We start from the raw sequence: 12,709 nt of genomic DNA on the forward strand, positions 1-12,709 counted from the left end.
CTAACTGAATGTGATCTTAATTGGGGGTTGGCCTTTATTTATAAGCCTTCTTTGGGCGCGAAAAAGAGGCTGTGTCATTGGCTAAAATTGCAGCTTGGACGAATGCAAATTTGGGATACCTGCGTTCTGATTGGGAAGAGCTGTTTTTTTAACGTCACTCTGAATAACCACCAATCAGACACAGGACGCTAACTTATACCGTTATTTGCATGCGACATTTTATATAAAGGGAACACGGGGAATTCAACTCACAAATCGTGTTTGCTGTTCTCTATCTCTTTCCGAATTCTCCACACCATGCCCGAGCCAGCCAAGTCCGCGCCCGCCCCGAAGAAGGGCTCCAAGAAGGCGGTGACCAAGGCGCAGAAGAAGGACGGCAAGAAGCGCAAGCGCAGCCGCAAGGAGAGCTACTCGGTGTACGTGTACAAGGTGCTGAAGCAGGTGCACCCGGACACGGGCATTTCGTCCAAGGCCATGGGCATCATGAACTCCTTCGTCAACGACATCTTCGAGCGCATCGCGGGCGAGGCTTCGCGCCTGGCGCATTACAACAAGCGCTCGACCATCACGTCCCGGGAGATCCAGACGGCCGTGCGCCTGCTGCTGCCCGGGGAGCTGGCCAAGCACGCCGTGTCCGAGGGCACCAAGGCCGTCACCAAGTACACCAGTTCCAAGTGAGCGCCTGTGCAGCAGTGTTTCATCCAAAGGCTCTTTTCAGAGCCACTCACATTTTCACAACAGAGCATTGCACTGGCCTGTCCTGTCCTGGGGACTGTACTTAATAAGCTGTGATGGTCACACTAAGGAAAAGCCCTGCCAGTTTCCCGGGTCACAGCCCCAGGGCCCGAGATCCTGACACTCAGGTGCCCAGTACCGGGTTCCCAGCAGTGCAGAACCTTGGCTGAAACCCCGGGCTGACTCCCCAAGTCCTGGAGCTCCTGGTCACCTTTTTAAAGATCACGGGTTGTGGGCCAGTGCCTGCGCTTCATGAAGCTCGTACAACGGCCGTGACTGTCCGGTCTCTTTTATCTAAAGCATGACCCCGGCGCTTCTCAGTCGCCCCAGCAACATTTGAAATTCGCGCTCCAAAAGCGGAACTTCCTCTTGGCGCCGCGGCGGGTCTCCGCCCACTGTCTTCGGTTTGCGTCTGGCCTTCACTCCCCATCCCTCATTTACTAGCCCTTGGCCTGGGGCCTTTAGAGTCGGTTGAGCGTTTTGTCGCAGCGTTCTCGACACCTAATTCAAAGGATCTTTTCAGAGCCGTTTACACTCTCATCGAGTTTTAATTATTTCTGTGCCTTCAAGCATAGTTGACACCCGAGTTTGCTGAACCGTTGTGCATTCAAGGACGAAATGTATAAGCAGGCCCTGTGTCCCTGCTCCAAGTCCCTGCTCCTTGGCCTTTGGTGTTTTCTCTGGTAAGTGGGCTGGGGTCCTGTACACCACACTATTTCCTGTCATGGCTAAGGAAAGCTAGGGAAGCTAGGAGGAAACTCTACTTCTCTACGTTTCAACTATGGTCTTACTCTTGGTTTCAATTTCCCGCTTTGGCTTTTTCCCCAGTCTGGATTCTACACTTCTAGAATCACGTTTATAACCACCCCCACCCAGTTCTGAGCCTTTTCTCCACCTGGCCCACCTTTAAATTTCTAAATTGTAATAACTACTTTTTTCTTTGCGCTCTGAACCCTGTGTATGGCTCCTTCCACCTTCATTTATTTCCCAACACCAGCTCTGCTTTTGCTTTCCACTATCCCAGAACCAGCGGAACATTTATTCAATTATCTTTGTAAAAACAACCAGTACTTTTTGGTTTTCCTGGCTAGACACTGAGGCCATGGCACCCAGCCTCCCTTGATTTAAAGTGCTGTTTCTACTTTACCTGTTTAAGATATTTACTTCTTGCACTCCTTAGCATCAGAAGGTTGAAAATCACATAAGACACTTTCCTTGCTTTCAGGGAATGCAGTCTCAGAAGGGGTCATCACACTCTGTTCCCACAGGTAGGTAAAGCTTTTATTCCAGGAAACAGAAGTGAGGGAAATTCGTGGAGCTTGCACGCCTGTGGCCTATGAGGCTTCATGTCGTCGCCTGACCAAGCGGCCTTTTTTGGCTAATTTGTGGACACATGAAAGATGAAAAGGAATACAGCGAGGAAAGACACATAGCCTAGTGCTGGGCAGAGGCGAAAATCTATTTAAAATAACTTCCTAAAGTGTTGAGAAATCAATACGTTTCTATGGAAATGTTTTGAATTCTATCTACACATCTTTGAAAGAGCATAGCAACAGAAGACATTGGCTGGAATTTGACTTCTGCCAGGTAAATGAGCTTTGGTTCTCACACCTTCTGTTCCTTATAAAATGACAATATTACCAAAATCAACTTTATTGACACTTATGCAAACAAAGCAAGACATAAATATTTAGAGGTATTTGCTATTCATGGAGTTATTTGTAGACATTACGAGGTAAATTTGATCATTACTCCTAGACTTTACCTATAATGAAGGCTAGCTTTTTGAAGTACTATTATCAGAATTAATAACAATACTGCAGTGGGTGGAGGAAGTCCTTCTCCACGAAAGCAGACTTTTCTGCTCTTAAAATCAGACCATAGACACTAGCAAAAAGGAAATATAACTTGCTGCTGTTAAAATTAGAGCAATTGCAAAATTACACGAACCTGAAATGTTTAGGAAGAATTTACATGCATCTATAGTAATTTTGATAATATTTACACATTTAAATTTAAAGTCATAATCTTAAATACCATCATTGAATACATTAATCAACGATTCTTAAACTTGTGTAAGTGTATTAATTTCCTATTGATGGTCGGATGAATTATCACGAATCTAATGGCTTAAAAAAGACACCTTTAAAACATGATGGTTCTGTAGATCAGGAGTCAAACAGATGTCACTGAACTAAAATCAAGATGTCACAGGCTGCATTCCTCTCCGGCGCCTCTAAAACAGAATCTGTTTCCTTGCTTTTTCCCGCTCCTAGAGGCTGTCTTCCTTCCTTAGCCCCTTCCCTGTTTTCAAAGCTGATAGTGTCTGGCCAAATCCTTCCCATGCTGCCACCTCTGGTTCTGTATTCTCACTCTTCCATTGTTGAGGACCCCAGAAATTACATTGGGTTCCCTTGGCTAATCTAGGGTCATTTCTCTATTTTAAAGTGATTAGCAACCTTAATTTCATCCTGAATTTAACTGTCCTTTGTTGGGTAACCTCAGATACCCACAATCCTAGAGATTGAGAGGTAGACTTATTGTGGTGGCATTGTTCAGCCTCACATACTAGGTGACAGTATATTTAGAATTTGATAGAAAGCTACCTAGAGTACTTTCTGTTCTGGGAGGGGGAGGAACATAAAGACAGGATTTAAAACTATCAGGAAATTCATGAACACCCCTGAAGCCCATACAGACCTTCCTTAGGTATTCACTTCTGGGACTACAGAAAGCAAAACTTGACTGTTTAATTATTCTTATATAGTACAGCTAGCTAGCTGGTATTTTCAGTTTTTTAACATTTTGCTTATTCCTCTTGTTTGTGCTTTCTTTGAATGTTTATTCTTTGTATGCACTCTGGTGTGTGTAGTGTACTTATGTATGTGCTGTGTAGGGACTGGGGAGGTTATTATTTTTCATGAAATAAAATACACAATATATAGAATACTACTACCTTTTCCCTACGTGCACTGAAATCCTAAAAGGATCAAGAGTCCTTTCGTACAGTTTACCCCACATGGTATTTCATTCATGGCAGTTTCATAACTTTAACTGGGTTTGGAATCAAGTATAGATTGTCATTGTATGTCTACATGGGGCAGGGCTATCATATGGTGCTGTAACTAGAATGACATGAATCTTTCTAACTTTTACAACCAGGATAAAAGCAAATTAATGTAAGTTCCACCAAACACAAGGGTGTTTCATTTCTGGACTGTATCATCAGGTCCAGAGGGAATTTTGCCACGTCTAACCATTCTGACATCAGTTTATTTGCGTGCAGGACTTTGGCAAGCTTGTTATCCAAGTGACCATTAGCAGCGAGAACTCCCCACCACGATCCCACAGCTAAATGCAGATCTTGCTTTCAAACAAGACTCTCAACTTTTAAGGCAGGGGACACAACACAGGACGATCACTTAAGTTAGTCGAGGAAACTAGTTTGACTGTTTAGCATGCACAACTCTTTATCCTGAAAATGTGGGTGGCTCTGAAAAGAGCCTTTGTGTTGAATGCTGCCGTACAAGCACTCACTTGGAACTGGTGTACTTGGTGACAGCCTTGGTGCCCTCGGACACGGCGTGCTTGGCCAGCTCCCCGGGCAGCAGCAGGCGCACGGCCGTCTGGATCTCCCGGGACGTGATGGTCGAGCGCTTGTTGTAATGCGCCAGGCGCGACGCCTCGCCCGCGATGCGCTCGAAGATGTCGTTGACGAACGAGTTCATGATGCCCATGGCCTTGGACGAGATGCCCGTGTCCGGGTGCACCTGCTTCAGCACCTTGTACACGTACACAGAGTAGCTCTCCTTGCGGCTGCGCTTGCGCTTCTTGCCGTCCTTCTTCTGCACCTTGGTCACCGCCTTCTTGGAGCCCTTCTTCGGGGCGGGCGCGGACTTGGCTGGTTCAGGCATGGCAACAAAAAAAGGAAAGGACTAGAGCCAAACAAGTGGTTCTAAAATGTCCGCCTAGGTTTGGATTATCTTCCTTTATACTCGCTCTATGCAAATAAGGTAGTCAAGACCATCCACATCTGATTTGATAATATGTCAGTGACGACATCATAGAAATTTTTTTGCAACACCTCTCCTTTCTTATTGGTTGTTTATGTCAAGGAGTGAAATTTGAACCAATCCCATATCTCTATTTACAATTCCATCCAGCACTATAACTGGCGTCATATTGCTCCCTTCAGTACATTTCTTTCGCTGCTTTTCTCTGTCTCTGTGTTTTCAGTGTTAGTACTCAGGATGTCTGGACGCGGAAAACAAGGCGGCAAGGCGCGCGCCAAGGCCAAGACGCGCTCCTCGCGGGCCGGCCTGCAGTTCCCCGTGGGCCGCGTGCACCGGCTGCTCCGCAAGGGCAACTACGCCGAGCGGGTCGGGGCCGGCGCGCCAGTGTACCTGGCGGCCGTGCTGGAGTACCTGACGGCCGAGATCCTGGAGCTGGCGGGCAACGCGGCCCGCGACAACAAGAAGACGCGCATCATCCCGCGCCACCTGCAGCTGGCCATCCGCAACGACGAGGAGCTCAACAAGCTGCTGGGCAAGGTCACCATCGCGCAGGGCGGCGTCCTGCCCAACATCCAGGCCGTGCTGCTGCCCAAGAAGACCGAGAGCCACCACAAGGCCAAGGGCAAGTAGAAGAGACCTTTACTCGCGGCAGCTTCAGTAGGTCTAGTCCAAACCAAAGGCTCTTTTCAGAGCCACCCACTTTTTCACTAAAAGGGCTCGCGTGTTCCTTAGGTTGATAACTGAAAATGACCTTTCCCGCTGTTGGTCGGTAGATGTCAGTGGTTTAACACCGGGGAAAAAGCGAAACTTTAAGGTTACAACTAACAAAAATTAACATCAACCCATTGAAACGGATACAGAGATACTTTGTGTCACTTCTAATGGAGACTAGCACGGCTGGCCTCGAGAGTTAAAAGTGAAGCACTTAGCAGTCCCATTTGGGAAAAGGACTTGTTTCAGTCACCTTTTTCTGGAAAGGGTTGAAATACTTAGATGTGTGCAAATCATTGTGTAATTCACTTGTGTTCTGTTAGCACCTGGTTGCTAAGGTTTTATATACTTGACACAAAGAGGTTGCTTTACTTGAAGCAATTGGTCACGTTTTATGCCCTATAAAATCTTACAAGAAGTTTGGAAACTAGATTTCTGGCGTCCCCTTTTACAGACACAAGATAAACGTTTCTAAACCTACAAAAGGAATGGCTGTTAAGGCAATTGGAATTCTGTCAGGAGGTAAGTTAGGACTGGCCTATGTACAGGACATGGTAGGAATCAAGCATAATGTTTCAACATGTTGAAATTGTTTTCTGAGTGTACCATGCATATACACAAATGCATAATGATGGTGTACATTCAAGTAAACGTGTCAGAAAGTAGTGTATGAATAAAATACAGAACAAAGGAGGGATAGCTGACCAATCACACACCAGGGCGGGCTTTTCAAATTTCAGTGATAATGGCATTCAACACTAATCCGTGGGTTGTCTTTTCAAAAAACACTTAAGTAATGTACACTACAAACAACACTAAATGAAACCTTGCTTTTATGGACACAACGTGGAGTATAAATGCGAAAGAAAGAAAACGTTTGATTTTAATCAGTGTTTAATGGAAATCTAATCATTTCTCCGAAGATAAACAAAACCACGTTAGATCACAGCGTGGGACGCATGAACCAGGCTGATGTGCTCGAATGCATAAGGTCAGAAACCACCCCAGTTCTCTTCAACTAGGTTACTTTCCAGTGTTACCTCATGGCTCGCACGAAGCAGACGTCGCAAGTCCACCGGCGGGAAGGCCCCGCGCAAGCAGCTGGCCACCAAGGCGGCCCGCAAGAGCGCGCCGGCCACTGGCGGCGTCAAGAAGCCGCACCGCTACCGCCCGGGCACGGTGGCGCTGCGCGAGATCCGGCGCTACCAGAAATCCACGGAGCTGCTGATCCGCAAGCTGCCCTTCCAGCGGCTGGTGCGCGAGATCGCGCAGGACTTCAAGACGGACCTGCGCTTCCAGAGCTCGGCCGTGATGGCGCTGCAGGAGGCGTGCGAGGCGTACCTGGTGGGGCTGTTCGAGGACACCAACCTGTGCGCCATCCACGCCAAGCGCGTCACCATCATGCCCAAGGACATCCAGCTGGCGCGCCGCATCCGCGGGGAACGTGCGTAAGCCGCCTTTATTTCCGAGAGGTAACCTAAACGAAACCCAAAGGCTCTTTTCAGGGCCACCCACACGTTCAGTTGAAAGAGCTGTGCGCCAAGGGCTGCAATTTAACTAAGTCCAGGAATTCAGTTTGTGAAAGCGAAGAAGTGCACACTCACTGAAATGTGTGTGCTCCCTGTGTCACAGACTGATCTGGTCACTAAGGCAGGACTGGGACTCTGCACAGGTAAAGCGAATGCAATAATCCCTTGTTTGCTGGAGCCCCTCAGGAACCACTGAGACAAGCCCTCCACTTTCTCCAACAAAGGAAGGGGGCCTGAACCGCCCTTGGTCAACGCAGGATCTGGGTTCTGTCACTTTGGCTCACAGCACCTAAGGGAGTCCCCATCCTGGGGTCCGTAAACACTGGAGGCCCTTCAGGAACGAAGTCAATAGGTCTGCACTTCAGGAAACACCCAAGTCCTGGCACGAGCCACACAACCTGTCTTTCCCAGCAATTTATTCAACAACTGCAGGCTGCCTGGAGCAAGTCGTCCGTTATGGAACCCAAGAACTACTTTCAGAAACACCTGAAAGAGCTCAGTGTAATATTTTTGCACCTTGAAGCAGACTTGCAAGTAATAACACCACAATGTGACTCCCATGTGATTGTTGATAGACAGGATCATTAGGCTCCCAGTCCTCCTCGCAGCACTTAATACATCTTTGCCAAATAGTATAAGTGGAAGGCAGGGAACACAAAATGGAACAATAAAACGGGGGGGGGGGGGGGGGGGCAGTGGGGTGGTGGAAGAAGGAAAAAATAACTCCTGTACCTGAAAATTCTTAACAGCTATATTTGTAATAGCCCTAAAGTGGCAATAGCTTAGCAGTTCCACTGACGCGTGGTCACACAAACTCCCATACATCCATACAAGTGAATCCTCCTGGCGATAAAAAAGGAAGCTATTGATACATGTAAAGAGCCCACTGGATCTCAAGGGCATGAATAGTGACAAGGCCAGTCTCAAAGGTTACATGTTGTACTATTCCATGTATGTAGCATTCACAAAATAAGGAAACCAGAGATAGATAACAGGTTAGTGATTGACCAAGGACGGGAGAGAAAGGTGGGCGCCTGTGAGCATGAAGGAGTAACACACGGAGTTCCTTGGTGATGATGGAACAGTTTTGTTCCAGCTCTGCGGTGGTGGTTCCAAGAATCTACTCACAGGACATTGCACAGGACCCTCCTCACTTACACACAGACGCGTAAATGAGAGCATGTGAAAACTGGTGAGAACTGAATAAGTATAATGGTGTAGGAGATCACCATTAGGGAAACCGGGTTCAAAGGACTCTATTTCCAATTTACAAGGTACAAGGGGGAAAAAAAGCTGTAACAACTCTTTAGCATTTGCTACTTTGTATCACTTAGGATTCTATTGGCTTGCTTAGTAAATCAATGGGACTTTTGTCATATTAACTGCAGTTGTTTTACTTTTTTTAAAACTTTTATTTATTTGTGTTTTTCCAGGACCCACCAGCTCCAAGTCAAGTAGTTGTTTCAATCTAGTTGTGGAGGGCTCAGCTCACAGCAGCCCATGTGGGGATTGAACCAGCAATCTTGTTGTTAAGAGCACCACGCTCTAACCAACTGAGCTAACAGGCCGCCCCTGTTTTACTTTCTTTTGGCTGGTCTAGTTGTGACACATCCATTTGGTTGGGATTTGGTTCATTTATATTGGCACCTGATTTTGGAGATATTGCTGCCCCTACCTTAAAAGGAAATTGAGTTTTAAAAGTTGATATTTGCAATCTCAAATTTTTTGATGGGTACTGGTTGAGTTAATCCGTGGTGCTTAGGAGAGTGTGCTTGGTACATCATAAATGCACAATAGTAAAGCCAAGGCCAAAAATGGCATCACTCATGCTAAGAACCCAACATAGCAAACCTAGATTTCATACCAGACCTAATTGCAGTTTCGAACTTTCCCAAAAAACATAATCTTACTCAACCCATTCAGAATTTTCTGGGCAATCACCAGTAAGGTGATTCTGGTCAGTACATCATTCTAAACCATTTTTCTTAACTGTAAAATAAACATTTTAACTATGTAATGCAAGTACTTTATGATGTGGAAGTCACAGAAGTGCTTCATCAACTGTAAGGGACTACAGATATTATATAGCCATTTTGGCCACTCTTACTGAAGGTCACATTCCCACATAGGTCCCTTATTCCTCATCACTCTTCACCAAAAACCTCTCATTCTGGGTAGTAAAGACCTCACAGCTCTTTTCTTATCTTTCCTACTCGATGCAATCTCTTATTTTCAAAGATTCTTGTGAGTAAACTATGTCTCATTCCCCCATCTACCAGATCTTCCTTCTCAACTAAGCCACTTTCACAAAAGGATGAAGAAATAATGCGATGAAGCTATAACTGGGAAAAAATTGAATTTCTGCTTAGAAGAGCTGGAGATAATGGCTACAGACCAAACCTTTTTGTTTGTTGGTTGGTTGGTTTTTTACGATTAAATAGTAAAATTTATGAAATGGTTATCCAATGCGGGGTGCTGTAAACAAAGAATAAGGTGAGAGGCATTCCACCCAGAGTATTCAGTGCTCCCTGGACATATCCTATGGGCGTTATGGATAGTCTGGGGAGGCCTGAAAACACCTTTTCAAAACAATGTTTTTAAATACTCAAAGCATACAGGATAAGAAAGTTAACATTAAGATACATCAAAGTGTAAGTATGTATAGTAATGTGTTTCATTAGTAACACATCAAGTAACAAGGATCAGCAGATGGAATAATTAATATCAGTTTCAAGGACTCAGAATGAGAGTAAAATTTAAAGATAATCCCAGTAACTGCAAAGTGATAGAAAAACTGATTGGCCTTGTTGAAAGTCACAGGTGCTGCAAGATCCATGAGATTAGGTGCCTAACTGAAAGAAATGCTAAGTTGTATTTAGTTTGTAGGGGGAAAAAAATTTTCCCCATCCAGGTTTACATCCCACAATGGTCTCTAGAACTCAAGTTTTTGTCAAGTAAAATTAAGTGGGCTTCCCTGAAATAACACCTCAGTCTGGGGGACTAAGTGGAGTCAGACATCTGGGGGAACCCATCCTCCTCGAGTCATTTTTTGCCCGTCACCCCAACTCCAGGAGCTGTCTAACCAACGATGCTGCCTTCCCAAACGTTTTCTTTTATTCCACCCTCGCTGTCTTCTCTGTTCAGCAGATATTGGACAGCCACCCACGTTTCCCTGGGTCTCTCAACAATCCGGCCAAAAAAAAAAACAATTACAAACAGCCGGAAGGGAGCTTTACACCTTCAGTTTCCCTTAGCCTCAAGGTGGCAGCATAACCTCAGAATAATAGCGCGAATAATCCAAGAGAAATTCATTGATCTCAAGAAAAAAAAAAAACTCCAAGCTTCTCAACTACGTGACAGTATGTACAAGATTTAATACCTCAACCTCTAATTGGTACTTTCTCAGGACCCATGCACGTGCATCCAGCGGGACTTTCTGATTAGCTCAGTAACCTCTGCAAAACAATAAAAAGGGAAATTTAGGAAACAAGAGACAGTAATAACCCTTTCCTCACATTGGTTAAAGAGAATTGCACCTTCCCATTCTAGTTTGTATGGACGCAGTAAACAATGAGGCAAGGAGCGCGCCAAAGCTAAGAAGCGCTCGTCGCGGGCCGGCCTCCAGTTCCCAGTGAGACGCGTGCACCGGCTGCTCCGCGACAAGACGCGCATCATCCCGCGCCATCTGCAGCTGACCATCCGCAACGACGAGCTCAACAAACTGCTGGGCAAGGTCACCATCGCGCAGGATTTCGTCCTGCCCAACATCCAGACCGCGCTGCTGCCCAAGACCGAGAGCCACCACAAGGCCAAGAGCAAGTGAAGATTTTAAACCACTATCCCTGCTACCAGATGCAGAAATCTCTTTTAAGAGCCACCCAATTGGACTGCTACCAAAGCCACCTAGGATTTCTGAAAACCCACATCGTGCACGACCCTCTGCATCCCACCTCACCCCACACGGCGCTGCAAACACACACCAAGTCCCAAAAAGCTCAGCTCTTTCCTGAAAGTAGTGGGTGGCTCTGAAAAGAGCCTTTGAGATTTCAAAGCAGGACAAGCCGCTGCGACCTTACTTTACTTCTTCTTAGGCGCCGACTTCTTCCCTTTTGCAGCCTTCGGTTTGGCCGCCTTGGGCTTTGGGGCTTTGGCCTTGGACGGGCTCTTAGCCGCCTTCTTGGGCTTGGCGGCCTTGGCCTTCTTCGGACTCTTGGCCACTTTCTTGGCTCCCGCAGCCGCCGCCGGCTTCTTCGCCTTCTTCGGGGTCTTCTTGGCGCTCTTCTTGGGGGTGGCCGAGCCCGCCGCCTTCTTGGGCTTTTTGGCCGCCCCGGCAGCCTTCCTGGGCTTGGCGGCGCCCGCCTTCTTGGGTTTGGGCTTGGACTCCCCGGAGGCCGCCTTCTTGTTGAGCTTGAAGGAGCCCGAGGCGCCGGTGCCCTTGGTCTGCACCAGGGTGCCCTTGCTCACCAGGGTCTTGAGACCCAGCTTGATGCGGCTGTTGTTCTTGTCCACGTCGTAGCCGGCGGCCGCCAGCGCCTTCTTGAGCGCGGCCAGCGACACGCCGCTGCGCTCCTTGGAGGCGCCCACGGCCTTGGTGATGAGCTCGGACACCGGAGGCCCCGACGCCTTGCGCTTGGCGGCAGCGGCGCCGGTTCTCTTTGCCTTCTTCTTAACAGGTGTTTTCTCCGCAGGTGCAGGAGTAGCAGGAGCAACTGGAGCAGTCTCCGACATTTTTCTGTTTTGCCAAGAAAGACAAAAAGAGACTTGAACTGTCAGAGCGGCGTGGCGCGGCGCGGGCGGCGGGGGTTTATATAGCGAGTCGCTGAGTGGTGATTGGCTGCGCGCTCCGTGCGCCGCGCGGCCCAGAAGGCTCCTCCGCTCTACCGGGTGGCTGTGTTTCTTGCCCTTTAAAAAAGAAGAAAAATATAAGAAATCTGGGCACGAAATAATTAGGGCTTTGGGGAAAACGGATCCGTGAGTCTTCAGGCTCCAGGCCTGCCTTCTTTGCTTTACCTGCTTTCAAAGCCGGCACCCTGAAACTTCCCGGACTCCCCCAAGTCTCTCTAAAACTTCAGACAAACTGAGACAACTTTCAGATTTTCCTTAAAAATACCATTTGTCTCTGTTTCCTTTGCAAATCTTTCCTCCAGATAATAATTCTGCACAGTCTTTTCTTTGCAAATCGGTGTAAACAAACTCAGTTTTATTTAAATATACAAGGAAAATCGGTTTTTTCGCCAGCGCAGTAGCACACATCTCCTGCAGGTTGTTTGCACTGAGCACCGCGGCTTGGCATGGGGGAGACAGCTCTACACACACGACGGGCAGCTATTTTAGAGAAGGTGGATTATTTTTTCAGAGTATTTGACTGACCATTGTGGAATCTGAGTTTGATCTCGGTGTTTTTGTGATTCGAACATTTTGGGAAGGATGGTGGGCGAGGCTGATTCACCCGTTTTCTAGATAGTCAGTTCTAACCAGTCACCAGTCTCTTTTTAAAGTAGCAAAATCGATTTTTCAGACATAGAATGGGCATTGGAGACAAACTAATCTATCTAAAGAAGAAAAAGTGAATCATGAAGCAAGAGAAAAGGGAAGCTCTGCATCGACTTCCCAGCTGTGAGGTGAAGAACCCCACAAGACCAACTGTTTGTAATCGGCTCGCCTCAAAGTTGTAAATTATTTCATGACAGACACCTTACCCATCAGTTTTTTTCCCTCCGA

General features: G+C 46.9%; 4 protein-coding genes and 2 pseudogenes across 5 annotated transcripts; 4 read left to right on the top strand and 2 right to left on the bottom strand.

The window, feature by feature from the left end:
* Positions 1–272: 272 nt before the first annotated feature.
* On the top strand, positions 273–727 carry LOC141568550 (histone H2B type 1-C/E/F/G/I). The gene has a single exon (XM_074318775.1). The coding sequence runs from the start codon at positions 298–300 to the stop codon at positions 676–678; it is 381 nt and encodes a 126-aa protein (XP_074174876.1). The 5' UTR covers positions 273–297; the 3' UTR covers positions 679–727.
* A 1,726-nt stretch (positions 728–2,453) lies between these two features.
* Positions 2,454–4,769, bottom strand: LOC109435955 (histone H2B type 2-F). The gene has a single exon (XM_074318744.1). It carries the CDS (start codon positions 4,647–4,649, stop codon positions 4,269–4,271), a length of 381 nt encoding a protein of 126 aa, XP_074174845.1. The 5' UTR covers positions 4,650–4,769; the 3' UTR covers positions 2,454–4,268.
* Positions 4,770–4,865: 96 nt separating this feature from the next.
* LOC141568535 (histone H2A type 1) lies at positions 4,866–5,387 on the top strand. Its single transcript, XM_074318743.1, has one exon. The coding sequence runs from the start codon at positions 4,986–4,988 to the stop codon at positions 5,376–5,378; it is 393 nt and encodes a 130-aa protein (XP_074174844.1). The 5' UTR covers positions 4,866–4,985; the 3' UTR covers positions 5,379–5,387.
* Positions 5,388–6,502: 1,115 nt separating this feature from the next.
* On the top strand, positions 6,503–6,911 carry LOC141568534 (histone H3.1-like; annotated as a pseudogene).
* On the bottom strand, positions 6,798–11,877 carry LOC109435936 (histone H1.3). 2 transcript variants are annotated; one of them, XM_019714168.2, is made up of 2 exons: positions 11,065–11,877; positions 6,798–6,936 (listed from the first exon to the last, which is right to left on the bottom strand). In XM_019714168.2, exon 1 carries the CDS (start codon positions 11,714–11,716, stop codon positions 11,066–11,068), a length of 651 nt encoding a protein of 216 aa, XP_019569727.2. In that variant the 5' UTR covers positions 11,717–11,877; the 3' UTR covers positions 6,798–6,936; position 11,065. The 2 variants fall into 2 exon arrangements, with proteins under 2 accessions (XP_019569727.2, XP_019569726.2); XM_019714167.2 differs by lacking the exon at positions 6,798–6,936 and adding an exon at positions 10,346–10,443 and having other exon boundaries at positions 11,065–11,875.
* LOC109435913 (histone H2A type 1) lies at positions 9,914–10,996 on the top strand (annotated as a pseudogene).
* Positions 11,878–12,709: the final 832 nt, after the last annotated feature.

The sequence above is a fragment of the Rhinolophus sinicus genome, linkage group LG14, assembly GCF_036562045.2.
Source record: "Rhinolophus sinicus isolate RSC01 linkage group LG14, ASM3656204v1, whole genome shotgun sequence".
In the NCBI taxonomy this organism is placed as follows: Eukaryota; Metazoa; Chordata; class Mammalia; order Chiroptera; family Rhinolophidae; genus Rhinolophus; species Rhinolophus sinicus.

What these genes read in the sequence shown, in the direction of transcription:
- LOC141568550 (XM_074318775.1), top strand. Translation starts at nt 298, where the DNA reads ATGCCCGAGCCAGCCAAGTCCGCGCCCGCCCCGAAGAAGGGCTCCAAG.
- LOC109435955 (XM_074318744.1), bottom strand. Translation starts at nt 4,649, where the DNA reads ATGCCTGAACCAGCCAAGTCCGCGCCCGCCCCGAAGAAGGGCTCCAAG.
- LOC141568535 (XM_074318743.1), top strand. Translation starts at nt 4,986, where the DNA reads ATGTCTGGACGCGGAAAACAAGGCGGCAAGGCGCGCGCCAAGGCCAAG.
- LOC109435936 (XM_019714168.2), bottom strand. Translation starts at nt 11,716, where the DNA reads ATGTCGGAGACTGCTCCAGTTGCTCCTGCTACTCCTGCACCTGCGGAG.